The sequence below is a fragment of the Hemiscyllium ocellatum genome, chromosome 36 (genome assembly GCF_020745735.1).
Source record: "Hemiscyllium ocellatum isolate sHemOce1 chromosome 36, sHemOce1.pat.X.cur, whole genome shotgun sequence".
Classification (NCBI taxonomy): domain Eukaryota; kingdom Metazoa; phylum Chordata; class Chondrichthyes; order Orectolobiformes; family Hemiscylliidae; genus Hemiscyllium; species Hemiscyllium ocellatum.
Window position 1 is genome coordinate 6,079,751 of NC_083436.1, and position 27,697 is coordinate 6,107,447.

At 39.5% G+C, this 27,697-nt stretch overlaps 1 protein-coding gene across 4 annotated transcripts in view; it reads left to right on the forward strand.

The window, feature by feature from the left end:
• Positions 1–20,511, forward strand: part of LOC132833466 (folliculin-interacting protein 2-like) — a 130,987-nt gene extending 110,476 nt beyond the window's left edge. For all 4 annotated transcript variants that reach the window (XM_060851786.1, XM_060851787.1, XM_060851788.1 and 1 more), the window contains 5 exons: positions 5,326–6,775; positions 9,200–9,356; positions 10,727–10,924; positions 17,244–17,359; positions 18,924–20,511. In XM_060851786.1, coding sequence (XP_060707769.1) covers positions 5,326–6,775; positions 9,200–9,356; positions 10,727–10,924; positions 17,244–17,359; positions 18,924–19,002 — 2,000 coding nt within the window. In that variant the 3' untranslated portion in view covers positions 19,003–20,511. The remainder of the gene's footprint in view (positions 1–5,325; positions 6,776–9,199; positions 9,357–10,726; positions 10,925–17,243; positions 17,360–18,923) is intronic.
• Positions 20,512–27,697: the final 7,186 nt, after the last annotated feature.

Consider the following 27,697-nt stretch of genomic DNA (forward strand, 5'->3'; position numbering starts at 1 on the left):
ACTTGATGCATGCAACTCTTTGATTGCAGAAGGAAATCTTTCCCATAACTTGCTGGTCTGTAGACTACAGCAAGCAATATAATTGTACCCATCCTTTGGTCCTTAGCTCTAACCAAATCAATTTTGTCCTTGAACCCTCTTAGATATCCTCTTTCTGCAACACTGCAATGATCTCCTTCGTCAATACTGCCACCACTCCACCTTGTCTTTCATTCCTATCTTTCCTGAACACCCTGTATTTAACACTCGGTCCTGCCCTAACTTCAGGCAGGTCTCGCTACAATAACATAATTCCACATAACACCATAAGAGCAGAAATTAAGCCATTCAGTCCATCGAGTCTGCTCCGCCACTCCATCATGGCTGATGAGTTTCTCAATCCCATTCTCCTGTATTCTCCCTGTAACCCTTAATCTCCTTAATACTCAAGAACCTATCCATCTCCGTCTAAAATATGCTCAATGTCCTGGCCTCCTCAACCTTCTGTGGCAATCATTTACATCGATTCACCACTCTCTGGCTGAAGAAGTTTCTCCTTACCTCCATTGTAAAATATCTTCCTTTTACTCTAAGGATATGCACTCTGGTCCTAATCTCTCCTATCAATAGGAACATCTTCCCAACATCTACTCTGTCTAGGCCATTCAGTATTCTGTATGTTTCAATTAGATCCCACCCCGCCACCATCCTTTTAAACTCCCAAGTATAAACCCAGAGTCCTCAAAAGTCCCTCAATGTTAAGCTTTTTATTCCTGGGACCATTCTCTTGAAACTTCTCTGAACATGCTCCAGGGCCAGTATATCCTTCCTGAGATAAGGCCCAAAACTGCACCCAGTGTGGTCTGATCAGAGCCTTAGCCGCTTGAAGAACATTCCTGCCTGTACGTTTAAGTCCTCTCGAAATAACAAATGCCATCACTGCATTTGCCTTCCTAACTACTGACTCAACCTACAAGTTGACCTTTAGAGAATCTTAGACGAGCACTCCCAAGGTTCTTTGCACTTCAGACTTCTGAATTTTCTCCCCATTTAGAAAATAACCCATACCTCTGTTCTTTCTAGCAAAGTGCATGACCTCACATTTTCGCACGTTGTGCTCCATCTACCATTGTTCTAACCTGTCCAAATCCTTCTGCAGCCTCAATGCTTGTCAACCTGTGTCTTTAAATCACATTCAAATATGTGCTGTGCACCCTAATTTAGAATGTTTTAATTTCTCCCTTCCTTCAGCTCCACCTATTGTAATTCTGTTTTCTAGTGCTATCTGTCTCTCTCCCTGGACTTTGTGTATCCTGGTATTCCTTTCTAATATTGTGTCCTGGTTCCATACCCCAGCATAGTTAGTTTTGAGCTCCTCCACAAGAGTTCAGTCCTTGCTCTGTTCAGTGCAACCCATCCAGCTTGTACAAGGCCCACCTTCCTTCGAGCTCGTCCCAGTATTCCAGAAATTTCAAGCCCTCCTTCTTGCAGTGTCTTCGCATCTATGCGTTCATCTGTTTTATCCTCCTTTTTCCTTATGCACTTGTGCAATTTATTGTGACTCTTCTGGCGATGATTGCTTTTGAAATCCTGTTTGCTAATGTTCACCTAAATTCTGACTCTAGGATTAAACTCTCCTTCCGACATATATTGTTGGTACCAATGTGGAGCACAATGTCTGGCTGGTCATCTCCCAAAACAAAGTCCAGAAGCCATCTTGTTAGTATTCTTGACCCTGATGCCAGGCAGGTAAACCATCTAAGATTCATGTCTGTAACTGCAGAAACACCTGTCTAATGAACCCTCTACTGCTCCTTTTTTATTCTCCTCCATTCCCAATTTACAACTTATGGTACTATGGGGTTGAGAGTATTTAAGCCTCAGACACTGAATTCTGTGGCATGTGACAGAGCTCACTTCTTGGATCTGCAGAGTGGATTGGGATTTGTGTTTTTGTTGTAGTGAGTAGGGATATTTAGGAATTGTTTCAAAACTATCCTTGTTTCTGAAGTGCGTTTCATTGGGTAGGCGTGATTAATTTTGCCCAAAACGTCTATTTTCCTGCTCCTTGGATGCTGCCTGACTTGTGTTTTTCCAGCACCACACTCTCAACTCTATCTCCAGCATCAGCACTCCTCTTTTGCTGTGATTAATTTGGTAGCTACCTGATGAAGGAGCAGCACGCTGAAAGCTAGTACTTCCAAATAAAGCTGTTGGACTATAACGTGGTGTATAATTTTTAACTTTGTCTGCTCCAGTCCAATACAGGCACCTCCTTGTTTTATGCAAATTACCAGTTATTACCAGCAGCAACTACTAATTTCTAATGATAAAATACTGACCCCTCCATCTCCATCCCCATTCACCTATTGTACTCTTTTTGCTACCTTCGCCCCAGCCCCCCATTTGTCTCTCCACCCTGGATGCTCCCTGCCTCTATTCCTGATGAAGGGCTTTTGCCCAGAACATCGATTTTCCTGCTCCTCGGCTGCTGCCTGACCTGCTGTGCTTTTCCAGCATCACTCTAATCTAAACCCCGGATTTTTAAAATGTGAACTGCAAAGGGATTTTCCTTATTAAAAGCAATTGCAGTGATGCCAATCTCATGTATTCAATACAGAAACACCAAATTCAAAATTTGAGTTTCTCAGTTGAGTTTTAAAACCCTGTCCATGTGTAAAGACAGGAATTGTACTTTGTTTTGGCAGAGTTCAGGTAATTATCTAAAGTTTTGGAAGAAAAGTATCGATTTAAAGGAACACGGTAGCACTTGGACACAGCCAGCTGGAACTAGAGAGAAAACAGATAGTGGGCTTAAATCCAGAAGGCATTGGTTGAGAGCTGTGGAACTGTTGCGAGAGTTGAGATTGTAATGTTGGAAAAGTGGAATTTGCCCTTTTTTATTTAAAGAAACAGCAATAATTTGAACAAGACAGAGATCAAGAAATACTGTGCGATTTGCAGATATCTCTTTTGATCTTGAAGGTTATGCATCAGTTCCAGCTATTACATTTCTCCATTGGAGAGTCTTGAGCATGCAAATTGTTTGCCTGTATGAGGAAGCTAATTTGATGAGTTACAAAGTTAAAAATCACACAACACCAGGTTATAGTCCAACAGGTTTAATTGGAAGCACACTAGCTTTCAGAGCATCGCTCCTTCATGTGATAGTGGAGGGCTCAATTCTAACACAGAATTTATAGCAAAAATTTAGTGTGATGTAACTGAAATTATACATTGAAAAATTGATTCTGTTAAGCCTTTTATCTGTTTGAGTGCCATGATTGTTTCACTTCTTTCTTGTGTAATCACAAAACTTTTTTCAAAATGTTGTATTCTCAGGTTAGCTGTTAACAAGGGTGATAGCTAGACAATATGTTGAAGGTGTTAGCCCCCTGTGTTCTCTGTCTATGCCATGATGTTTAGATTGATTCTAATCTGAAAAGTGAGATAAAAAGTTTACATAAATTCATGCAGTTTTTGAGCAAAGTTCAATGTAACCCTGCAAGTACAAATTCACCCCACAAAATGTGTGCATGTGGGTCTTTGTGTATGTATCTGTCTGTCTGGGTTGAGGGTTGTGAGTGTGAGAAATGTATGTGTGTGTGTTTAGTGAGTGTAGAGTGTCATAAGTGTGTGTATGTATATAGTGCAATGGTGGTCACCTATAATATGACATGAACCTACGGTCCCAGTTGAGGCCCTCCCTATGGGTACCGATCTTAGCAATCAGCCTTTGCTCGGCCACTTTTTGCTGTCTGTCCCGAAGTCCACCTTGAAGGATGGTCACCCGAAGGTCCGAGGTCGAAATGTCTTGGACCACCTGAAGTGTTCCCTAACTGGGAGGGAACACTCCTGTCTGTTGATTGTTGTGCGGCGCCCATTCATCCTTTGTCATAGCCTTTGCTCTGTTTCCCCAATGTTTCATGCCTCAGGGCATCCTTGCCTGCAACGTATAAGATAGACAACATTGGCTGAGTCACATGAGTACCTGCCGTGTACAAGTTGGGAGGTGTCCCCATGCGTAATGGTGGTATCTATGTCCACACTCTGACACATCTTGCAGCACCTGCTGTGACAGGGTTGTATGGAGTTGTCCTGACACCTGGGCAGCTTGCTACAAACAATGATCTGTTTGAGGTTTGGCGGTTGTTTTAAAGGCAAGTAGTGGAGGTGTGGGGAAGGTCTTGGTGAGGTGCTCATCCTCATTGATAATGTGTTGCAGGTCACGAAGAACATGGCGTAGTTTTTCAGCTCCTGGGAAATACTGTCGGTTGCAGTATATGTATATCTCCCGAGGAGGTCATTACAGTTCTTTGCTGTGGCACGTTGGAACTGGCGGTCAATGAGTTGCGCATCATAGCCCATTAGGTGTCCGTCACATTCCTTCTCATCTGAGCAGATCCGGTGTACGTGTAGGGCTTGTCCATAGGGGATGGCTGTTTTAATATGTTTTGGGTGGAAGCTGGAGAAGTGTAGCATTGTGAGGTTGTCTGTGGGTTTGTGGTAGAGTGTGGTGCTGAGGTGTCCATCCTTAATGGAGATACATGTGTCCAAGAATGAGACAGATAATCGAGAGTAGTCCATGGTGAGTTTTATGGTGGGATGAAGCTTGTTGTCACTGTAGTTTTATCAGTGACTCCTCGCCATGGATCCAGAGGAAGAAAATGTCGTCAATATACCTGGTGTATAATGTTGGTCGGAGGTCCTGCATAGAGAAGAAGTCTTGTTCGAACCTGTGCATAAAAATATTGGCATATTGGGGTGCACATTTGGTCTCCGTGGCTGTTCCATGTGTCTGGATGAAGAACTGGTTGTCAAAGGTGAAGACATGATCAAGGATAAAGCGGATGAGTTGTAGGATGGTGTTTGGAGATTGGCAGTTGTTGGTGTTTGAGTACTGAGGCTGTTGCCATGATGCCATCCTTGTGGGGATGCTGTGTAGAATGCAGAAACGTCCATTGTGTCGAGGAATGTTCCCGGTTCGACTGATCCGTGGGTGTTGAGTTTCTGTAAGAAATCTGTAGTGTCGTGACAGAAACTAATCGAGTTACAAACAACTTCGCTTTATTTGCATATTTCCCCAGTACTTTACCAGTTGTGTGCAGCAACTAATGATCGAATATTGACCCCTAGCTTTTTAAAATGTGAACTGCACCAGTCAACATATGCATAGTGAGATTGCGCAAAAACAGGAATGAGAAAAATGAATAATTAATCTGTTATTTTGTAGGCAATTTGTCTAGTGTTTAGCATTTTAAGAACATGGTTTATTTCTTGAGTATCTCAGAATATTTTCTGTTAGAGTATTTATAGCTGTTACTAATTCTGTGCCTTTCTTTCTAGGTGATTTGTATGGAGCTATTGGCTCTCCAGTGAGGCTCGCCAGGACTGTTGTGGTTGGCAAACGTAAAGAACTAGTTGAGCGCCTACTTTTTGTCCTTAGCTACTTTATACGGTGCTCAGATCTTCAAGAAAACCAGCTAATATGCAAAGGGAAGCCCTCAGAAGGTGAGAATATCCAAGCAGGAACCACGATCTCCACTGCACTCGAGAAGGGAGAAGTGGAAGAATCAGAATATGTAGTGGTCAGTGTTCATAAGGATGATCCTACTGTGGTGACTCCACTTCGATCTTCGACCAATGTTGAGAAAGAAAATATGATGGTTGTAGATAAATCAATACAAGTAGATATAAAATCCAAAGCAGTTAGTAAGACTCAATCTGATAGCTATGAAAAGTATACTTCTGGACAGTGCGACGAAGCACCTTCAGTTGTGAATGGAGCCCAATTTGACACTGCTAACACGTGTGCAGAAGTCACAATGATTCAAGAAAACACAAAAGAGACAATAACGACCGTGAAAGAGTCTGTACTGTGTGATACAGAGACACAAATGCGTAGGCATGAGGCATTTGGATTAACTGATGGACTGACTTGTTCTGCATCACCAACTGCAGCAAAGCTGACAATCAGTCCTCCAGTGAAGATATCTCGAGCTGCTTCTGTCCGATCTGGAATGAAGTGTCCAGACAGGTTTCCTCAAAAGAGCCCACACCTGCAGGATAGAGTGCTGTTTCAGATTGGGTGTTCACTATCACCTGACTCTGATATTGAAACTAGAAGGAAGGAAATGGAAGAGCAATTGGAACACCTCAGGGACCACAAAGGTGGAAAAAATAGCGGTAATCATGTACAAAAAGACATCAACATGTCAAAAACAGACCGAGTAGATCAACCTGCTGAGGACCAACCAGAGATGGCTGACGCTTTAGGAAGAATGCAGGCAAAGCAGGACCATTATTGTGAGAGAATTCCTTTCTCTGAAGGAAGCACAAGTATCTCTGAACATTTCACGGAGGACAGTGGCCCTGCAGCAAGCAACATACCTGAGCTATCTAACCAGGTTTGTGGTATCTCCATTGCAAAGGAAACTGTCATATCATTTGTATGCTCAAATGGAGGAAACACCACCAGCAACACCACAACCCAGCAACACCGAACTTCATGCTGTGATGATTTGAAAGTGCCTCCACGTGAATTGGTTGGTGCTAATTCTGGCAAACAGGATTATGGGGACAATGCCTCTACTGTCATGCCATGTCGGAAGGATGGTGACTCTGAGAAGGACATTACCTTGAGGATAGATGGTGACATTCCCAGGAATGAAAGTTCTGACAGTGCTCTTGGAGACAGTGATGATGAGGATGTAACCCATGATTCATCTACACAAGGACTGGAGTGTTTTAATGAGAGACAAGGTACCATGGAAGAGCTTGAACTTTCAACACCAAGGCAAGTAAGAGCATGGTTACTAAAGATATTGGCTGGAAGTAGAAGTCCTCCCAAGTTTTGGCTGTATGGTAGATTTGATCAGGTTTGCTTGTGTTATGACCCCTTTATAGTCACCCCTTCCTCAAGTTAAATAACCTAATCTATACTGTCTTGGCTTACAGTTCTCAAGTGCATATTTCAGGAAGTAGCAGAGAGCTGCCAGCCTCCAAGAAGTCATGGATGTAACTTGAGACTTTGAGCAAAAGTTAAGAGCATAAAAACAGAATAAGCCATTTAGCTACCTGTTTGCCATTCAATGAAGTCATTGGCAATCTGTTACCTAATGCCATAGACTCTCTGCCTATATTCTTAATGTGTCTCATTTGAGTTGAAAGCTGAGATTAATGGATTTCTCTTGACAATTGAATTGATATCATTTTTTAAAGCAAAAAGCACTGTCTTTTTTTACATAGACGTATTTCCTAACTTTATTCCTGAAAGATATGCCTATCCCTTTTAGGCTACATTTCCTAATCCAAAATTCACCATCCAGTGGAATCATTATCAAACTATCCATTCTATCGGTTCCTCTTAATATCTCAAAACATTAGTGCAACCTTATCAACACCAGGAGTCACATCATGCAATTTGAGTAATTGTCCATTGTTCCTTCTATTTACTGCAATTCAGTCAATCCCTAACTAGATCAATAATTAGCCCACCATTCCAGGAACCCCATTTTCTAGTTCTGCTTCTAGGGAGACATTTATATCAAATACCTTAAGGAATTAAAATTTAAATATATATTCCATTTGTGGAATCTAGCAGAGTAGGGCACATTTTTTAAAAAATCATCTCTCCATTCAAGATGAGGAATTACTTCAAGGGTTGTTACTATCTAGAATTCTGTTTGCCAGAGAACCGTGTACACTGGGATGTTGAATTTATTCAAAGCTGAGTTAAATTCTTGATCTACAAGGGAGTCTAAGGTTGAGTGTATTGTTAACAAGATATCAGGAGATATGGTTGGTGATAACCAGGTCAGCCTTGCTCTTATTGAATGGCAAAGCGTGTTGCTTTTACAATAATAATATATGCAGATAAAATCTTAGTCACCACCTCAATTTGTTTTGTCAGGCACAGCCAACGTTGTCATTCTCTATAATGACACTCTGATAAGCTTGTACTTTTCACTATCCTTAGCTATAGATGCCATTAATATTAGGCTAACTGACCTATAATTCTTGTTCTCTCTATCAGCTTCCTGAAATGGAAGTGATGTGCAATTTTTCAATTTTATGGAAGGTTTTTTGAATTGAGAGGTACTTGCTATCTGATTTGTTACCCTTTGCTTGGAACTCTCCCATTTACCAAGATCAATGCTCTTTCACTTTTGTTTTATTTTGTCCTTTAACTCTTTAGACATCCATTATTGTTTTCTGTGGAAATTAGACCTAACACTTTCCTCTGGCTATAACTGGTTTAGTATTACCTTTTTTTGGATACAGCTATCTGGTCTGTTAAATTAATCATTCATGTTTTATTACATAGTTTACTGTAAGTCTTGGTCCCTTCCCATTAAAGTCACCCTTGTCAAAACGAAGTGTTGAACTATTAATTGTGTTGGTCATTTTGATCAATGTCTGTATGCAGGTTGTTAACAAAATCTGTTGTCTTTACTTTTCATCTAATTGGTTTGACCTTTTGTTGGCTCAAGGATCTGTTGCTTTATGACAATGCCTGCTTAGCCCAATATATATAGAATGCAGTATCCCTCATTATTCCACTTTGCTTACATGTCTGTTGTTTGCATTAATCAAATCTGCCACATCAGGATGCCTTTGCGTAACCGCCAGTGCCCTAACCATAAAGTTCCCTGCCTGCTTGCTTTTAGTTCATAACTTATTTTGGTTGTATCTTAAACTTGATATTGAGGAAACATCAAAGTGTCCTGTAATTAAAGTATTCCTTTGTATGCTTATAAACCCAATGGACAAGAAGGTTCTAGCTTTGATTTTCAGATTCTTCCATAGCTGATCTCCGATGCAGTAATTAGTCCATTGATAGAGGAAAAAGAAAAATCACCCTTTGCTGAGTATTGCTTAGGTGTTGTTTAAGTGTGTACACATGGACATTAGGCTGAGGAGTGGATACAACTAGGCTGTGACATCCAATAGGATTGAAAAGGTTGACATTTGGAGAACTTTGTGAATGCGTAGTGACCACTTGGACATATCTTTGGAAGATGTGCCTTTGAAAGAGGCATGTACAAAATTGCCCAAAGAAGACCATCTGACTTTAAAAGTATTACAAAGTAGGCATGGTAAATGTTAATTAAGGCTGTTTCTATATATAAGGATAAATATATGGGACTGTTTATGTGCCTGTCCATATGTACAAAGTATATAATTTTAAAATACAAACTTTTCTGTGGTTCTGCTACAGCATCAAAACGAGCAGCAGACCAAGTATCAGTAACTTTGGAAAATCTTTGTTTGGTGGCTACTGTTCTCAATATGTCCCAGACTTAGTCTTACATGGAACTTGCTCTGACGAGAAGCTGAAGCAGTGTTTAATGGCGGATTTAGCACATGCTGTGCAGGTAAGTGTTTTGATTGTAATATCATTGACACGTGCAGTTCTAGTGTGTTCTGTCCACATTGTGCTCTACAGGTTTTATTAACCCATTACATAATTCCTGGAAGGAGGTTGCACCACTCAAAATACAAAAGCATTTGAGACAAGATTTAGACATTTTAAAATAGTGCGTCTCTAATTTGAAATGAGGGATCAAGCATAGAGTTGGTCCAAACGCTAATTCTCAGATGTGGTTAAAATTTAATGGGGAAAGTAATAATGTATGTTACATATGTGCATTGATCCATACATTCTTGTCCACCAAAACCTCATTATGTACAATAATGGATTGGGCCCATGAGTAAATCAGTATCAAATTACATGAATTCCAGTAGTGTGTTGCTTGCCCCCAACTAAGCTCTTCATTTAAAAAATGAGGTCTGCAGATGCTGGAGATCACAGCTGAAAATGTGTTGCTGGTTAAAGCACAGCAGGTTAGGCAGCATCTCAGGAATAGGGAATTCGACGTTTCGAGCATAAGCCCTTCTCGAAACGTCGAATTCCCTATTCCTGAGATGCTGCCTAACCTGCTGTGCTTTAACCAGCAACACATTTTCAGCTAAGCTCTTCATTTCCCATGAGCTGTCTTTCCATAAACAAGATCAACTGTTGCCAGAATAGCTCATTTATTGCTCAAAGCTGCCCCTCTTTATCCAGCTTCCGAATGTGCTGCAAGACTGAGTCGACCAAAAGTACCACCATGGCATCCAGTGAGTCCCTAGCTACGACAACAATAATGGATGTGCATTCTGCTACTTTCACATTTCAGCTTCAAGCAAGAAATGGCATGTTTTAAACACGCTTGTGCTTTTGAGAGCACATGATGAATTCAATGCCAAATGGTTATTGTTGTCTTAGCATTCAGATTATGATCAACTCAATTCAAGACAATCTGTTAACTTCAGAATTGACTGTTTAGTTGAGCCCATCAGAGGCTACCAGCAGGATCTTTTGGATAATTTTCACCAATATTTGTGTATGTTGTGTGTGTGTGTGTGTGTGTGTCTCTGAGGCAAAGTTGGTTGGCATTGCAAAACATTTTTCAGCCAGCTAAATGTAGCAGCTGGATTATTTTGGAAATGTTTTGTTGTGAGGGACTTTTAGCTAGCAAATTAATCTGCAGGTCAGTAACCAGATGGTGAAGGAATGAAATTAAGCTGACTTTGGCTTTGGCAGCTAAGATTTTTGACGTTCTAATAGCTAGAAACCTGACTTTTTACAGTATCTGCTCAATTTTGAATGGAGTTTAATAATTTGCATTGTTCTAAAACAGTTTATCAAGGTCAAAATATTAAATGCTGTTGTTGTGAATTATTTACCCTTTTTCTATTTTAGCACCCTGTTTTGGATGAGCCTGTTGCAGAATCTGTCTGTATTATTGCAGACACCGATAAGTGTTCAGTGCAAGTGGCTACAAACCAAAAGAAAATGATGGATAGCAAGTTGGGCAAAGAGGTGTTGGTCTCTAACCTGGTTTCCTCCTTGCTCCAATCCATTCTCCAGCTTTACAAACTAAAGCTCCCACCTGATTATGTAAGTAAAAAGTTATGTCTGTCTTGTGATTTGTCTAGACTACATTCCAACCACATGTCTGGTCAAGTGGTGTCCATTGTGCAATATGAAACACATTTTCAGGATACGAAAGGTCCCAACCAGGGCTAAATTACAAGTGTAGAATTATTGCTATATATGTATGAGTTGGATGCTAAATTTAATCTCCAGGTCACTGCCTGAGCCATTTGAGACTTGGCATAGGAACAGACGGATCTGAGTCTGAGAAGTAGCACGTGCTTAAAGGAAAACATAGTTGCTCAGTCGCTAACACTACTTCCTCATTGCACCAGGGACTGGATTTGATTCCACCCTCAGATGACTGTCTGTCTGTCTGTCTGTCTATGTGGAGTTTGCTCATTTCTCCACATGCCTGCATGAGTTTCCTCTCTCCGACCAAAGATGTGCAACTTGGGTGGATTGGCTATGCTAAATTGCCCATAGTTTCCAGGGATATGCAGGCTAGGTGGATTAGCCATGCAGGTATAGTCTGGATGGGATACTGTTCAGAGGGTCAGTATGAACTTGAAGGGCCTGCTTCCACACTTGAGGGATTCTATAAATCTCTGTTGGAATGAGGGGCTAAGAAATCTCATGATGGGGAGGAGTCAACAAAATAGCTTTGTTAACCTAAATGTAAACAATATCCAGTAAGATGAGCAGATGAGAGAATGAAGTGAGGGAGGACATTAATTTCAAAAGAATATCTCATTAAAAATATGTAATTTTAAGAATAAATTCACTAAAGTGAAAGGAAGTCCTCTTTAAAAATGAATTAAGATGTCTGTACAGCAGTGTACTAAACCTTGGTACCACAATCTCAACCTGCAGTGCTGTAAAGATAGAACTCGTGAGCTTTCACTGAGACCCAGATCCTGTTCTGCTGATTTTAGATTACTTTCAGGAGTAGCCTCCCAACTATTCAATTACAGAAACCATTGCATCTCTGATCCTGACTTAATTTAACTTCAGCCAGTGCATCTTGAAGCATGCCAAGCCTTCAACAATACAAAAGATTGATGGCATCTTCCTCATACAGTTGCTTTGCCCACCCTAAATCTATATTTATATATTTTAGCTAGTTACCAGATTTTACATAAATAACTTTCAGCAATAATTATTTTATAAGCTAACCACTTTTTTGTGTCAATAATAAAGCCATGTTATTTCTAAATTAAAATGCTGCAGAGTTGAGAGCATTGCATGAGCATATGAGTTCTTAGTTCTTGGGCCACTTGGTATGTGGTCATAGTCTTTTCACTACTTTAGAAATACCATCTAGAAACAAAAAAAATAATAGTCGACTCAATTTCAAAAGTGACTAATATTATTGAATGGACTGAGTAAGTAGTTGAGATAGTAGGCAATGATAATGTGATAAACAGGACCTGATCGGGTGTACCCTAGAACTCTGGGAAGCTAAACAAGTGATTGCTGGGCCCCTTGCTGTGATATTTGGATCATCAATAGTCACAGGTGAGATGCTGGAAGACTGGAGGTTGGTTAACGTGCCACTGTTTAAATAAGATGGTAAGGAAATGTCAGGGAACTATGACTAGGGAGCCTGACATTGGTGATGGTCAAGTTGTTGGAGGGAATCCTGAGGGACAGGATTTACATGTTTTTGGATAGGCAAGGACTGATAAGGAATAGTCAACATGGCTTTGTGCATGGGAAATAATGTCTCTCTAACATTGAGTTTTTTTGAAGAAGTAACAAAGAATTGATGAGGGTAGAGCAGTAGATGTGATCTGCATGGTGTTTTGTAAAGCATTTGACAAGGCTCTTCATGGTAGATTGGTTAGTAAGGTTAAATCGCATGGAATACAGGGAGAACTAGCCATTTGGATGCAGAAGCAGCTTGAAGATAGATGGTGGTGATGGAGGATTGCTTTTCAGACTGGAGGTGTGTGACCAGTGGTGTGCCTTAAGGATCTGTGCTGGGAAAGCAAATCTGGGTAGGACTTACACACTTAATGGTAAGGTCCTGGGGAGTGTTGCTGAACAAAGAGACCTTGGAGTGCAGGTTCATAGTTCCTTGAAAGTGGAGTTTCTGGTAGATGGGATAGTGAAGAAGATGTTTAGTGTGCTTTCCTTTATTCAGAGTTATGGGAGTTGAGATCATGTTGCAACTGTACAGGACGTTGGTTAGGCCACTTCTGGAATAGTGTGTGTAATTCTGGTCTCCCTCCTCTAGGACAGATGTTGGGAAACATGAAAGGATTCAGACAAGATTTACAAGAATGTTGCCAGGGTTTGAGGGTTTGAGCTATCGGAAGAGGCTGAATAGGCTGGGGCTGTTTTTCCTGGAGCGTCAGAGACTGAGGGGTCTATAGAGGCCTACAAAATTGACGTGCATGGATAGGATAAATAGACACGGTCATTTGCCCGGGTTTGCGGAGTCCAGATCTAGAGGGCATAGGTTTAGGGTGAGAGGGGAAAGATATAGGAGACCTAAGGGGCAACTTTTTCACGCAGAGGGTGTTATGTTTCTGGAATGAGCTGCCAGAGGAAATGTTTGAGGCTAGTAAAATTGCAACATTTAAAAGGCATTTGGGTGGGTATATGAATAGGAAGGGTTTGGAAGGATATGGGCCGTGTGCTGGCAGGTGGGACTAGATTAGGTTGGGATATCTGGTCTGCATGGACGGGTTGGACCGAAGGGTCTGTTTCCATGCTGTATATCTCTGACTCTCTGTCCTAAACCTTTATTTTCAGAAGATCTTCAATAAGGTGCTTCCTAATAGTCCGGGAATGTGGAGTTATGGCAAGTTACAATAGATTTGTAAACTGGTTTCAAGACAAAGAAGAATGAGTAGAAGATAGGAAGTGACATTTCACGTGATTAGTGCGAGGACAATTGCGATTCACAGTTGATCCCAATGATTTGGACTCTGCCATCAAAAACACAATTTCTGGATTTGTAAATGACTGATTTATAAATTGTAAAGAAAAGTCTAATGGGAGAAAGGAGTAACAGGTTACCATCATAGAATTGGATGAAGTTAGACTAGAGGAGTCTCTAGGAATGTAAATTTTGACATCTAGTGGTCAGAGAATTATAAACTGACTAGGGAGAATGAGTTTAAAGCAAATTAGTATTAATAAGATTGTACAGATGCAATTAATAGTTAAGTCCCCGGAATTTGGTATACTACATCCCAGGTTATTGAATGAGGTAACTATAAGAGATAATCAATGTATTGGTGATTATCTTCCAAAATTCTATAGATTCTGGAATGATTCTTGCGGATCAGCTAGCAAATGTTGCCCCTCTTATTTAAAGGAGAGAGAAATGAGGTCACTGCAGACCTGTTAACCTTCATCAGCTGTAGGGAAAATACTATAAAGGATTTGATAAATGGACACTGGATAATATAGGCAGAGTCACATAGATTTGCAAATGGGAAATATAGTTTGAGAAAGTTGCAGATGAATTAAGTCAATGAATCTAGTATACTTGGATTTTGAAATGGGTTTTGATTAAAGTTCTCCATGTGAGGTGGTTTAGCAAAATTAAACCACATGGAATGGCAAGAATTAAAGATTGCCTAACAGGCAGAAACCTTAAAAATAAACAAGTTATACTGGTGTTGGCAGGGAGTAACTTATAGGGTACCTCTAAGTGGGAATGTGTTGTGAGGAAGATGTGAAGCAGCTTCAGGAAGATTAGGACTGGTTTGGTGAGTGAGCAAAAGCACAGCAGCAGAGATATAATGTGCAAAAATGTATGATGCCATCCGCTTTGGTCGGAGGAATAGATGTGCAGAGTATTTCTTGAAGTGGTAACGTGGGGAATGATAGAGGTAAAAAGTGTCCTTGTCGATAAGTCGCTGAAGGCTGAACATGCTGTTTCAGCAAGCCACTAGGAATGTTTAAGGAATGTTATCCTTATCACAAGAATTTGCAAATGGGAGGGGTGAAGTTTTACTTTTAATTTGTGATGGGGATCAAAAAAAAAGGCTGATGAACTGACTTCATACTTTGCTCCTGCCTTCACAAAGGAGAACACTAATAATATACCAGGTAATGATGGGGAATGCAGGTTTCAGTGAGAGGAACTGAAATAATTCTGTATCAAGAGAACTGGTATTAGAGAAATTGAGATTGAAAGCTGACACCCCCAGGGTCTGATAATCTACTTCCCAGAATACCTAAGGAAGTGGCTCTAGGAATAGTAAATACATTGGTGGTCATCTTCTCAGATTCTTTAGCTACCCTCCAATGTCTAGGAACTGTTCCAGGGTCTAATGTAACACCATTATTTTAAAAGGGAGAGAGAAAACCAGAAATCGGAGACCAGTGGATCTGATTGGTAGTGGGAAGTTGCAAGAGTTCACATCAAGGATTTTATAGTGGAGCACTTAGAAAATAGTGATAAAATCAGACCCAGCAAGCATTTACAAAAACACTATCATGCTTTACAAATCTACTGGAATTTTTTAAGGATGTAATTCATAGAATTGATGGGGGGAGCCAGTGAACTCTATTTGGACTTTCACAGGACTTCCAACCTGTGGGATTGTGGGTAGTGGTATTGAGATGGAGAGAAAAATGGTAAATACACAAGAGTAAGAATAAATGAATGGCAGGCAATGACTAGTGTGGTACTCCAGGGATTGTTACTAGGATCCCAGCTATTAGCAATGAATGCTGATAATTTGGATGAGGGAACTAAATGTAATACTTCAAAATTTGCAGATGACCAAGCTGGGTGAAAGAGTGAGCTGTGAAGATGATGCAGAGTGATTTGGACAGGCTGAGTGGGCAATCACATGGATAATATGGAAAAATGTGAGATTATCTGTTTAGGTAGCAAAAAAAGGAAGACCTGTTATTTGGCTATAAATTGAGAGGAGGGGGACTGACCAATGAGACCTGGATATCTCCAACACTAGATGCTGGAAGTAAGCATGCAGGTCCAGCAGACAGTAAAGAAGGCAAGCTCTGCGTTGTCCTTCATAGTGAGAGGATAGGAGTACAGGAACAAGGATGTATCTTGCTGCACTTTTACAGGACATTGGTGAGGCCACACCTAGAATACTTTGTACAACTTTAGTTTCCTTATTGAAGAACAATGTTTCTTAAAATGGAGAGAGCACGGCAAAGGTTACCAAATTGATTCCTCAGATGGCCAAATATGAGAGATTTAGTCTGTTAGGATTGTATTCACCGGAGTTTACCGGGGGAAGAGTCTCAAACCTATAAGATTATAACTGAACTAGACAGGTTGCATGCAGGAAGGGTGATCTCAATACTGGGGAGTCCTTAACTACTTTCAGTATAAGGGGTAAAACATTTAGGACAGATGAGAAATCTCTTCACCAGGAGAATGGTGAGTCTGTGGAATTCACTACTGCAAAGTGGTTGAGGCGAAAATAGTGTTTTCAAGAAGAAAATTGATCCAGTGCTTCTGGCTAAAGTTTTCAAGGAATGCAATTTTGGAGCCGATACCTCCCAGGATGGATGTAATGGCGCTGGAGCAGGTCCAGAGGAGGTTCACGGGAACAATCCTTGGAATGAAAGGCTTAACATATGAGGAATGTTTGAGGACTCTGTGACTATGCTCCTGAGTTTAGAAGGATGTGATTGAAACTTGCAGAATACTGAATGGCCTGGAGAGAGTGGATGATGGAAATATGTTTCCATTAGCAGGAGAGACGATCCGAAGGCATAGCCTAAGAGTAAAGGAAAAGCTGTTTAGAACAGAGATCAAGAGAAACTTCTTTAGCCAGAGCAGTCGATCTGTGGAATTCAATACCACAGAGGGCTCTGCAGGCCAGGTCATTTTGTATATTTAAAACAGAGATTAATAAGTTCTTGATTGCCAAAGAGGCCAAAGGCTATGGGAAGAAAGTGGGGAAAATGAGATTGAAAAACTCGTCAACTGTAATGGAATGGCAGAACAAACTCAATGGGCTGAATGGCCTAATTTCTGCTCCTATGTCTAATGGCCTTACGATACGGTGAGAGGGTGGGATTAGAGGATTCACCTTGATAGTCACCTGTGACCAAATTCAATGGCAGATCAGGCTGAAGGGGTCAAGTGGCCTACTTCTCCTATCTTCTATGTTTCAGTATTACTAGATAGCTGGTTATGTGTTTCCACACACTTGAAAACCTACATCTGCTGTCACATCAAAGGTATTCCCCCACCACCACCCTAAGACACTTTTTAATAAAGTTTTATTTCCGTTTTAAAAATATTTTAGCCAAAATTTCTCATGGGTAAATGTATTTGGTGACTTTAACAGCTTTTTTTTATTATAATTGAGCAGTTTTGGCATTTTTGTTTTTGCAGTGCTTAACCCATCTTGAGGACAGACTACAAGAGCTGTATTTTAAAAGCAAGATGCTGTCCGAATACCTGAAAGGCCACACCAGAGTGCATGTAAAAGAATTGGGAGTGGTGCTGGGGTAAATTGGAATCTTGAAGCTGTATATTCTACTAGTTTTCAAACATGTGCTTTCAATAGTATTCATTAAACTTCCCAAAGTTATGGCACTTCAATTTATAAACTTAGGCAGGTTACATTATGACTGAATTTTGACAGCACAATTTGGCTATAACGTCGCTGAAGAATTAGGAAATGGTATTTTTGAGAATACTTACCTCTGCTCGCTATGGTGAGATTCCAGTGGGGCTCAATTCGCGAGCTTCATTCTGTGCATGTGCTGAAAACTGCATCAAAATCTCTATGCCCTTCTGCCATGACCATGCTGTTTTGCACATGTGCCAGTAGTTCATGTCATTCTGCACATGTGATGTTGGTGCCAGTCTACATGCCATTCTGCACATGTTTGATTTCACGGAGGGTCTTTGCGCCGATGGCAACTGCCAACAGAGCAGTTTTGAGAGGGACTGTACAGAGTCCTGTGTTAAATTTACTTTTGTTCAGGCTGTGCTCTGCTTTGCGTTAGACTTTTGTGCAATCGTGAGTGATATTCTCTGCCCGTCTGCCCCTAACCCCTTTCCCCAGAGGCCCTCAATTTCTATTAAGTGAGGTTTCACTGGAATGCAACTACAGCATTCTAGGAGAACCACCTGTACCTTTTTTAATGACATTTTTCTCTCCCCTTTTACACTCCTAGCTATTTTAGAAGTACATAAAGTCTTGGAATTATTTATGACATAGAGACAGCGACTGTTTAGTTCAAGTCCTATGCTAGGTCCCATGGGCCAATCCAGTCAATCCTATTTCCTTGCTGTTAACATTACTCACTTCTCACTCCCCAGCTCTTCTCGAGTGCAAATCAAATTCCCTTTTGAAAATATCTGCTAAATTTTTTAATTTTCTAAATTGCTATAATTTTCAAATCCTTTTATTCAAGTGCTATTTTTGTGCAAAAATAAAATGCTGTCAGTCATGCTTCACAAATTTTGGCCTGTCACAGATACAATGGCAATTTGGAACTGATCTTTTGTAACACCTTTTTCCTCAGGGATAACGTTGATGTCAGAACTTTGTTTTATTTTGAATGTACATTTCTACTTTGATTTTCCATTTCTAAGAGTTCAAATGATCCTTTAGAAAAGTTGATGCATTACTTAATCAACCTGGGAGAAGACCTTAGATTTGAGTTTACCAAAATGGTTCAATTAAAACTATTCCAAATAAGTGACCCTGATTTTGGTGCACGAAAATAGAACATGGTACAATTTTCTGATCAGCCCAGCCTCCAAACGGCCTCACTTAATTTAGAATGACTACAATCCTGCAAGCGTTTTTGTTTTGTAAATTGTAAACATGAGGTTCTTTATTCCTTATACAAACCAACTGATTTTGGAGAGTATTGGCCACTCAAAATAGCTTGTGTATCATTGTTATTTAAGGCTGTTGTATGAGATGCCATCCATATAGGAACCCTGCACTTAAGTATTCACTTGAAATTATGTATATTCTTTCTGGCTTGTGACAGAATGAGTTTTTTTAATCCTACCTATTGTTTACAGCAACTTAGTACATCTTCTCTTTTACAGGATTGAATCAAGTGACTTGCCTCTGTTGGCTGCTGTAGCAAGTACTCATTCTCCATATGTTGCCCAGATATTGTTATAAGCTAAACACTCAGAACAGCCTTTGTCGTAAAGACTTAAAAATCAAGCTGTGAGCATTGGACAGCACTGAGTTGGTAACCTTCAAGCACATTGGTTGCAAGTAGCATGCATAATGATGACCGGTTTGTGCATTCAGTAATCTTTTTATAATGTAGATGTTCTGTCATTTTTCAGAAGTTATCTGATATACATGTTGATATACCAATGAGAAATCTTAAGTGTCTGATATTTTTAACAGAACTTAATGAAGTCTATCAAATTCTTCAAACACTATATAAAAAGTGATTTACAACTAAAGCATCTATTTTAGAAGAAACAGACCAGACTCCCATGTCATCTTGAATGTTTGCTTCTGTGGTGTTTTGACTTCTGAGTCACTTCATCTGTTGCCTTAACTGATACATAATTGAGTATTACAAAACAAAGCATTCCTATTCAGAAGAATATGAAATTGCATCGATGGATTTTACATTTTTTTTTAATTGCGGGATACTAGACAATCCTGCACAAAGCACAGCAAAAAAAAAAATCAGATTTAGCAGTTTACTTTATACATTGGTTTGACAATTTGAATCTAGTTGTCTAGTCATCTTTAAAGGGACAAAGTAGGCAGAATTTTATATTTTTAAAAACTTCTATGGAGTATCTTAAGTGTTTACAATGATTTCTGAATTTATGCAAGGTAGCATTTTTCTGTTAAACCGCATACAATACATGGAATGATGGGGCTAGTCTTGAGACATCAACTTTGCACAAAAATAAACACTGCCCTTTTTGTATTTAATTAATAACCTAATTAGATATCACCAACAGGGTCATGCCAAATAATTGCCAGACTGAGTTTAATGGAGAATTCTAAAATGTGGAATGATAGAAGTACAGAAAATTGGGAGTGGAGTATGCTATATTTAGGTTGTATAAATGTGTATGGTACAATCTCAGCTAATAACTGTAGGTTTATGATAAAACAGACTCTATAATGACAGTAATGCATTTTAAAAACCTGCTAGGAAATGTTCTAATTAAAAGCTACAAATAATTCAGTTGATAACTATCCCAAAATGTGCTGCATCTTCGCCCAGTGGTTGGGACAAAAAATTTTTTTAAATATTATACTGCAGCTAATAGTATTTCCTGTGGAACCGGATAGTCAGCTCAGTGATGAGTCACCTTTCTGAACCAGTGCACAGAACACCTTGGAAATGATCTTTCCACTGTTGATTTCAGTGCAAGACAGAAGAGTTTCCTATCTGGTACATAAGTTGACTTTGGTTGAAGAAATTTCATGAATAGTTTTACTGTTCCTTTTCCTTCATATAGCCTTTGCTTCACAAAAATTCATCTAAGGTTAATACTATACATATGATCTACTTGCAAATATGACAAAACTGTTTTGCTTTCGTTTTCACTTTTTAATGCTGAACAAGCTGGGCAAGGTTTCTGTTAATAAAGAATTTGAATTTAGGTATGTAGGTGATTGCCACATAACTAGAAAAAAATCATGTTTTATGCCTGGAATTATGAAGTGGAAAAATAATGAAATCCACTATGAACTTGCATCTGAAGTTTGATTGTCTTACATGCTTTCAATGAAAGTAGGAGCTTGATGCTATACTTCAGTATTTTCTAGTTTTGGTTTTAAATGATCAATTCTGATTTAAATATCATTCTCAAGCATGCAAGTCTTTCTATATTTAAACATCTAACAATATATGCATATTGTTCTTAAACTTTCAAATTTTATGGAGCCTGAAATGTCTGCCATTTTTTTGAAGGCAGCATACCATTTTGATTTTCTGTTGCCACAAACAATTATAAGTTACTGATTGCATTTTAAAATATTTTGGCATCCGGGAAACTTTAAACTGACCTAATTTAATATTTGCCAATTACGTTAAGTTTTTAATTTTGTTTATTCCCACAAAACCGGCTGCACCAAATACAGAAACTCAAACAAAATTAAAAAGTACAGAAAATGGAAATTGCTGGGAAAGCTCAGGTCTGGCAGCATCTGTGCAGAGAATTCAGTTAACTTTTCGGGTTGAGTGGCCCTCAGAACCCAGCTCAAGAAGAGTCATTGGACCCAAAACATTAACTCTGATCTCTCTCCACAGATGCTGCCTGACCTGCTGAGCTTTTTTAGCAGTTTCTATTTTTGTCTTTGATTCACAAAAGCAAAAGGACTGCAGATGCTATCAAAATTATATAAATTCAGATAGATACATGTCTGCATCAAGACAATGGGAAATATTATCCAGCGTGCATGACACCATCCTCCACAGAATCGGACCATGCCTGGTTGTCATTCAGATATCCACATATTTTTGCTACCCGACTAATATATGTATTGAAAGGATAAGTTCAAAGCCTACACAAATCAAGCTTAAGAACTTCTTGTCACTATCATTTAGAGGATTAAATATTGTGATAGGGAAGGCACTAATTTAATGTATTCTACATTTTGTTTGTTAAACCCCCACTTTCAATTTGAGGTACTGGTCCTATTTAGCCATTGGCTACGTAAGTTGACTTTTGGATCCACTGATGCGAACTGTTGAGTCATAGAGATGTACAGCTTTATCCTAAATTACAATATTGGTGGTGGTAAAGATTATAGTTCAACCTGGAGATTAGCTTTCAGTTGTCAGCAATGTTCTCCCAGCATAATTTTATAAAACAGTGCAAATCTTAGAAGCGAAGTAGTAAATGTGCTTACTCAATGATTACACCTGTGTGCCAGTGCCTTGATTGTTCCTTTTTAAAAATGTATTATAGTTGGGGTAGATCATAGCATTTCCCTTTGTTCAGTTAGCCTGTTAACCTGCAAGCTAATCTTTTAAGAGTGCACTTAAGTTTTTTCTTTCCCTCTTTGTAACCTGTTTCAATAAGGAGAACTTGGGCAAGTGTTTCCTACCTTTGCTAAGACATTTACAAAGTCCAGGATGAGTGCTGCTCTGCTTATTTTTGCCTGCATCTTATTATTGGTTACTCATTCACTTTTCTACTGTGTCATTTGAACAAATGAGAACCAAATGCTGCAGTTTTACTATATATTGTAACTGTGTATATTAATTTGCTGTGTATGTACCTGGCATTTAACATATTAAGTAGACTTTTCTACATACCTGTTTAAAGCCTGGTCTCAGTACATCAATTTTTAAATGTGGGAGAATTGGGAAACATGAAAATTTTCATAACTTTTATTTCTTAAAATAGAAAACTCAAGTACATTTCTATTTTAAATGAGAATTTAGACTTGCTGGCAAATTCTGAGCACTATTACTTGTTAAAACTACCTCAGTTGACTGACAGGAATCCAAGCATTGAGTTCCTTATGTTTCTAATGTCTTATCTCTCTAAATTTGTCTGTGTTTTTGAATTTTGGTATAAAATCAAATCCCTAAGTTGATAAATGGCATGTTAATGCAAAGCAAGTTTTAATTATGCTTGGTGTAACTTTTTGTAAGTAGTTTTCTGTTGTAATACCTAAAAGTATGTGTAAAATGAATTTTGAAAACACTTCAGTGTGTGAAACAGTTCCTGAATGTGACTCTGGAGTAATAATAGATATAGCTGACATAAGTATCCTTTTATTTGGCATTTGTGTCCATTTCAGTGTTAATATTAAAGTTGTTTTATTCAAGCCATCTCCTTTAGACATGTGAATTATATAAACAAGTTCAAGCCTATTGATTTGCAGTTTATTCTGGAAATGGTATGATGTATGAAACTCAGAACGTGCACACAAAGATGCCGTTGGGTACATATACATTTTTGATCTTGGAGTTCAGTATTTGTGTTGTCAGAATCTTTTTGTAACAAATTGAAACCTGTCTAATTTTCTCTTAGCTTTTTAAAACTTCCTGCCAATTTGTTTTAAATAACAATGTTGCAATGTGGAAATTTGAGACAAACACTTCTGAGCTTAGAACTTCTGTGGAAAGCAAATCACTTATTGTTCACAATTCAAGGTTTCAGTGTTAAAATACAATGGATTTTTAAGTGCAGCAAACTTTATACCACACTATCACTTTTATCTATTCAGTTCAGTGGTGCTAGGATTGAATAGAAAGTAGTCGTGTAGATTCTTTCATGTAAATATTCAGTGTATTTCAGATCTTTTTATGTGAAATAAACTATTGGATGATATACCTGTGTATTTTAATAAATTGATAATGTCATACTTTGTGCATGTTCGCAAAGCAGGAATGATGGCTGAGAGCCATCCACATGTGCAAAAAAATTCCATGATGTTAAATTGATCAGTGGTGATGTTTCTCCTTTAACAGGATTATGTTGTCCTTGGTATTTTTTTCAAGAGGGATTGTAAAAGAGCGGTCCTGATTTGTCTAAGATTTGGGGTCTTTGCTAATAGACAACAGATACTGCCCAAGGCAACAATCAGCGAAAAAAGGCTTTTAGCCTTTTTAAAAACAGTTGTACAATGAAAGGTGAGTGGCCAGTTCTGCCAGTTCAGGGATTGTTCTCGTTTGATTTCATTTTAGCTGGGGACCCAGAGAAGCTGCTGCAGTGGAAAGAGGTTCCATGCTTCAACAAATGATGCTGAGTGATTCTCTCTAACATCTCTGGTCTGTAACAACCTGTGTTTGAATGTAACTTTTTGCCAAGGGGTGTGTTTGTGGGATGTTGTAGGAAATCAGAACAGCACTTTAAGTTGCGGGGGATATAATGTTGGTCGTGTTTTCAAATTGTTATTATAAATTCTGTTTTCTTTTGTTTGTTTCCTTTGGTTGTGTGGAAATAAATTCTGTTTTACTTGAAGCCAAGTGGTTTGACCAGCTGCATCACTTCTGGGTTATCCACCTTACATCTGCCTGAAACAACTAGAAACGTTAAGATTTGGGCTACCTTCTTAAAATGTTTTGAAGGGTCTGGCCTAGTCCATAACATTCTGAATTGCAGCATTCTAGGATTTGATTCACTGGCTGAATATTTACAAATCTACAGTTTAAGAGGGTTCTCTCCTTGTAATTTAATCATCAAAAGTTAGTTTAACTTAATCCTCTTAGTTAAGATGAAATATCATGCTTCATAAATTTTAATTTAAGAGCATAACATAATGGAGTAATGGCTATCCACAAATATAAACCAAAGTTTTCAGGAAATAATTGGGTCAAGTGATGCCTGTTTAGATTAGATTAGATTACTTACAGTGTGGAAACAGGCCCTTCGGCCCAACAAGTCCATACCGACCTGCCGAAGCGCAACCCACCCAATACCCCTACATATACCCCTTACCTAACACTACGGGCAATTTAGCATGGCCAATTCACCTGACCCGCACATCTTTGGACTGTGGGAGGAAACCGGAGCACCCGGAGGAAACCCACGCAGACACGGGGAGAACGTGCAAACTCCACACAGTCAGTCGCCTGAGGCGGGAATCGAACCCAGGTCTCAGGCGCTGTGAGGCAGCAGTGCTAACCACTGTGCCACTGTTTTGAGAGAATTCATTTCTCAGGTTGGTGACCTTGCATCAGAATTTTTCGCTGCTGCCTGGTTTTGCAGTGTACTTGTAGTGTTTTCTGTTCTTCATTTTCCAGAATCAAAAGTATTTTGTTTTTGTATTATTCTAGTATTTCTAGGTTGAACTTCATCAAAGAGTAATATCATCTTCCTAAAATGTGGTGTATACCACTACTCTCTAACTCTGGTTTTGCATAACTGTGAGAAAATTAAGACTGCAAATGCTGGAAATCAGAGTCAAAAATTGTGGCACTGGAAAAACACAACCAATCAGGCAGTATCCAAGGAGCAAGAGAATTCCTGATGAGCTTATGCTCAACATCTACTCTCCTGCTCCTTGGATGCTGCATGACTGGCTGTGCTTTTCCAGCACCGCAACTTTTGACTTTTGTATAGCTGTGACATTATATTCTCGCCTAAGTATAAAAGGGCAGCCTTCCATTAACCTTTTTTGGTATTTTATTCCTCTGTGTGCACCTGAAAACTCAAATATTTTTGCACCTTCACCATTTCTGGCTGTTCAATAATACCCTCTTGTTTTTCATTTCTAACCCTATCTACCTATAATTGGACAAACTGTGGTAAATAGCTTTTTGTTTGTATGTGCTTAGTTACTTGAGTATTGCTGTGAAAAGGCACATTTTACCAAAGTTTTACCTCTTGCGCTCATCAGGACAATTCACAAGAAATATGAAAGGAAAAACTGCATTTGTAATTGAAGATAATGCTGACTGGCAAAGTGAACTCTGATAAAGCTGTTGCTGTGAAGAATGCACCCAGTGACTACTGACAGTTAATTACCAAGCTTTGTTCGAATGTTAAACATTGTCTTGAGAAATAAACTAGAATCACAATCACCAATTTTGTTGTGTTAAAACAGGTGACAAGAGTGTGTGTTTTGCTATAAAGAACAGGAGGCCTGTTCAAAGCCTTGCCTATTGCAAATGGCTAAAACTGTTGGCTGTTGGTAAGATCCTCCAGTCTTTGGAACATACATACCACTATTGATGCTTGCACCATATTACTCACTCTTATGAGCAGAATTGACCATAGTTAACCACTTGTGCTTGCAAAACACTCTGCAGTTTCTAACTTCAGATAGGATTCTGTGATTGAACAGCATTTGCTAAATAACTCTCGTTGTGCAAATAATTTAGACAACCAATTTAAATTGTCAATCAGTCATGGTGTGGCACATGTGTACTGGAAGCTATACAGGGCCATGTTCCCATGGTAATGCCTTTACCAATCTACTTTTCAAGTACTCCCTTTCTGTGGAATATAAATGTGGTTTTCCCTTTGGTATTTCTTGCAAATTATCCTAATGAGTTCACAATGAAATGTTTTGATCAAATTATATTTTTTCTGTAATGCTGTTTCTGTGCTACCAAATGACCATTAGACAACCTCTGCTGTGAAAAACAAGCTGTTTGATATCCTGAGGAGGCCAATGATGATTTATTATTTAAAAAGCCTTTAATTGGGGGGGGGGGGATTCAAAATGGCAGCAACCCAGTAAGTCTGAGTCTGCTAAGCTCAGCCCAGGACTCAGACAAAGCGGGGTACCTACTCTCCCCTCATTTTTTTTTTAAACTTTTAAAAATAGCTTTTTCCCCACTGCTATTGCCATTTCACACCAAACGTTAGCAGTTTGGTACATTCTAAAATGACTGAAGGATCAGAGTTCGCAACAGGCAGGGAATCGAATCCCACCCCACCCTACCCCACCCCATCCGTAGCAACAGATGCGTCCATGGCTGCACTGGAGGACTTATCTGCAGAGACGAGCCTGATCTTGGAGGTGGTTGAGCTCCCAGAGAAGATCAACACTTCCACCTGGACCAGGTCTCAATTGGAGTGGATCTTGGCAATGCTGCAGAAGCATGAGAGGAGATCGAGAAACTTGGGCAGCGTGTTGGAGGGGCGTAACAACGAGCCACAGCCTCCAAGACAGCTGCTGAATCTTCCGTGGGTCAAGTCCAGGCTCTGGAACGCCAAGGCCCATCCTTAGAAGAGCAGATCGATGACCTCGAAAGTAGAGGTCGTCGGAAGAATATTCGGTTGCTGGGCCTTCCCGAACAGGCGGTGCAAGGACAGCTTGTTGACTTTTCGGAGCAATGGCTCCCACAACTGAAGCAGGAGCCTGAGTTAGGCCGGGTACAGGTTGAGCAGGCACCAGGTTGCTATGCGCAGGCTCAGGTTGGACCAAAGCCCCCGCCCGGTCCTAGTGAGACTCCAGCAGTACAGCAAATTTTGCTGAAGGCCTCTAGAGCTTTGGGGAAGGATTCCCAAACTATCGTATACAAGGAATCGAAAATAATACTGTTCCAGAACTTCTCTCTAGTTGTGGTATGCAAGAGGAAGGCGTTTGAGGTAAAGAAGCTTCTGAGGGATTTAAATATTCAGTATTCCATGAGATACCCGGCAACGCTGCACTTCAGACACAGAGGGTCTGTGTATAACTTCGGATTGCCAGAAAAAGCAAGAAAAATTTTTGGATGTTCTCAAATACACTGAAGGACTTCCCCTTCTCCCCTTCGCTTTTTTTCATTTTTCCTTAGGTTTTTTTTTCTTTTAACTCTTATTTATAACTTAGTTTATCTGGTGGTTGGGGGATTTTTTTGAGTTTTCCTTTTAATACTTGCTGGGATTGTAATTTTATTTCATGTCACTGCTTTGTCAAGAATGCCTGGGTAATAATATGGAGGGGGCAGGTTGGTTGCTGACTTATAACAGAAATTAAAAGATATTGAGATTTGTTTATCTTACTTTGTGATGTCTGGACCAAGAGCATGGCTCTTCTGGAAGGAGTTATTGGGATTATTGGATGGTATAAGGAGCATTTGAAGCTGCAGCAGAGAGGATTTGGTCAGGTGTTCTTTGCATCTTTCAATTCGAAATGTAGGGGAGTAGCCGTTCCGGAAGAATGTTCCGTTCCAAATGTTAAGCCAGATAAAAGATGAGTCCGGGTGGTTTATAGTACTTAAAGCTCTAATATATGGAGAGGAATACGGGATTTTGAATGTATGTTGCCCCCTGGCACATCCTTTTAAATTCGTAACCGATGCGCTCTCCAAGTTGATGGCCCTCTGGATGCGTCATACAATTAAAATCTTCCCCTAAAATTGTATTATCGATCCCAAGGTGGACAGGATACCTAGGAGCTCTGCAAGTATATCTGAGATCTAGGCAGTTGGCTGATCTGAATA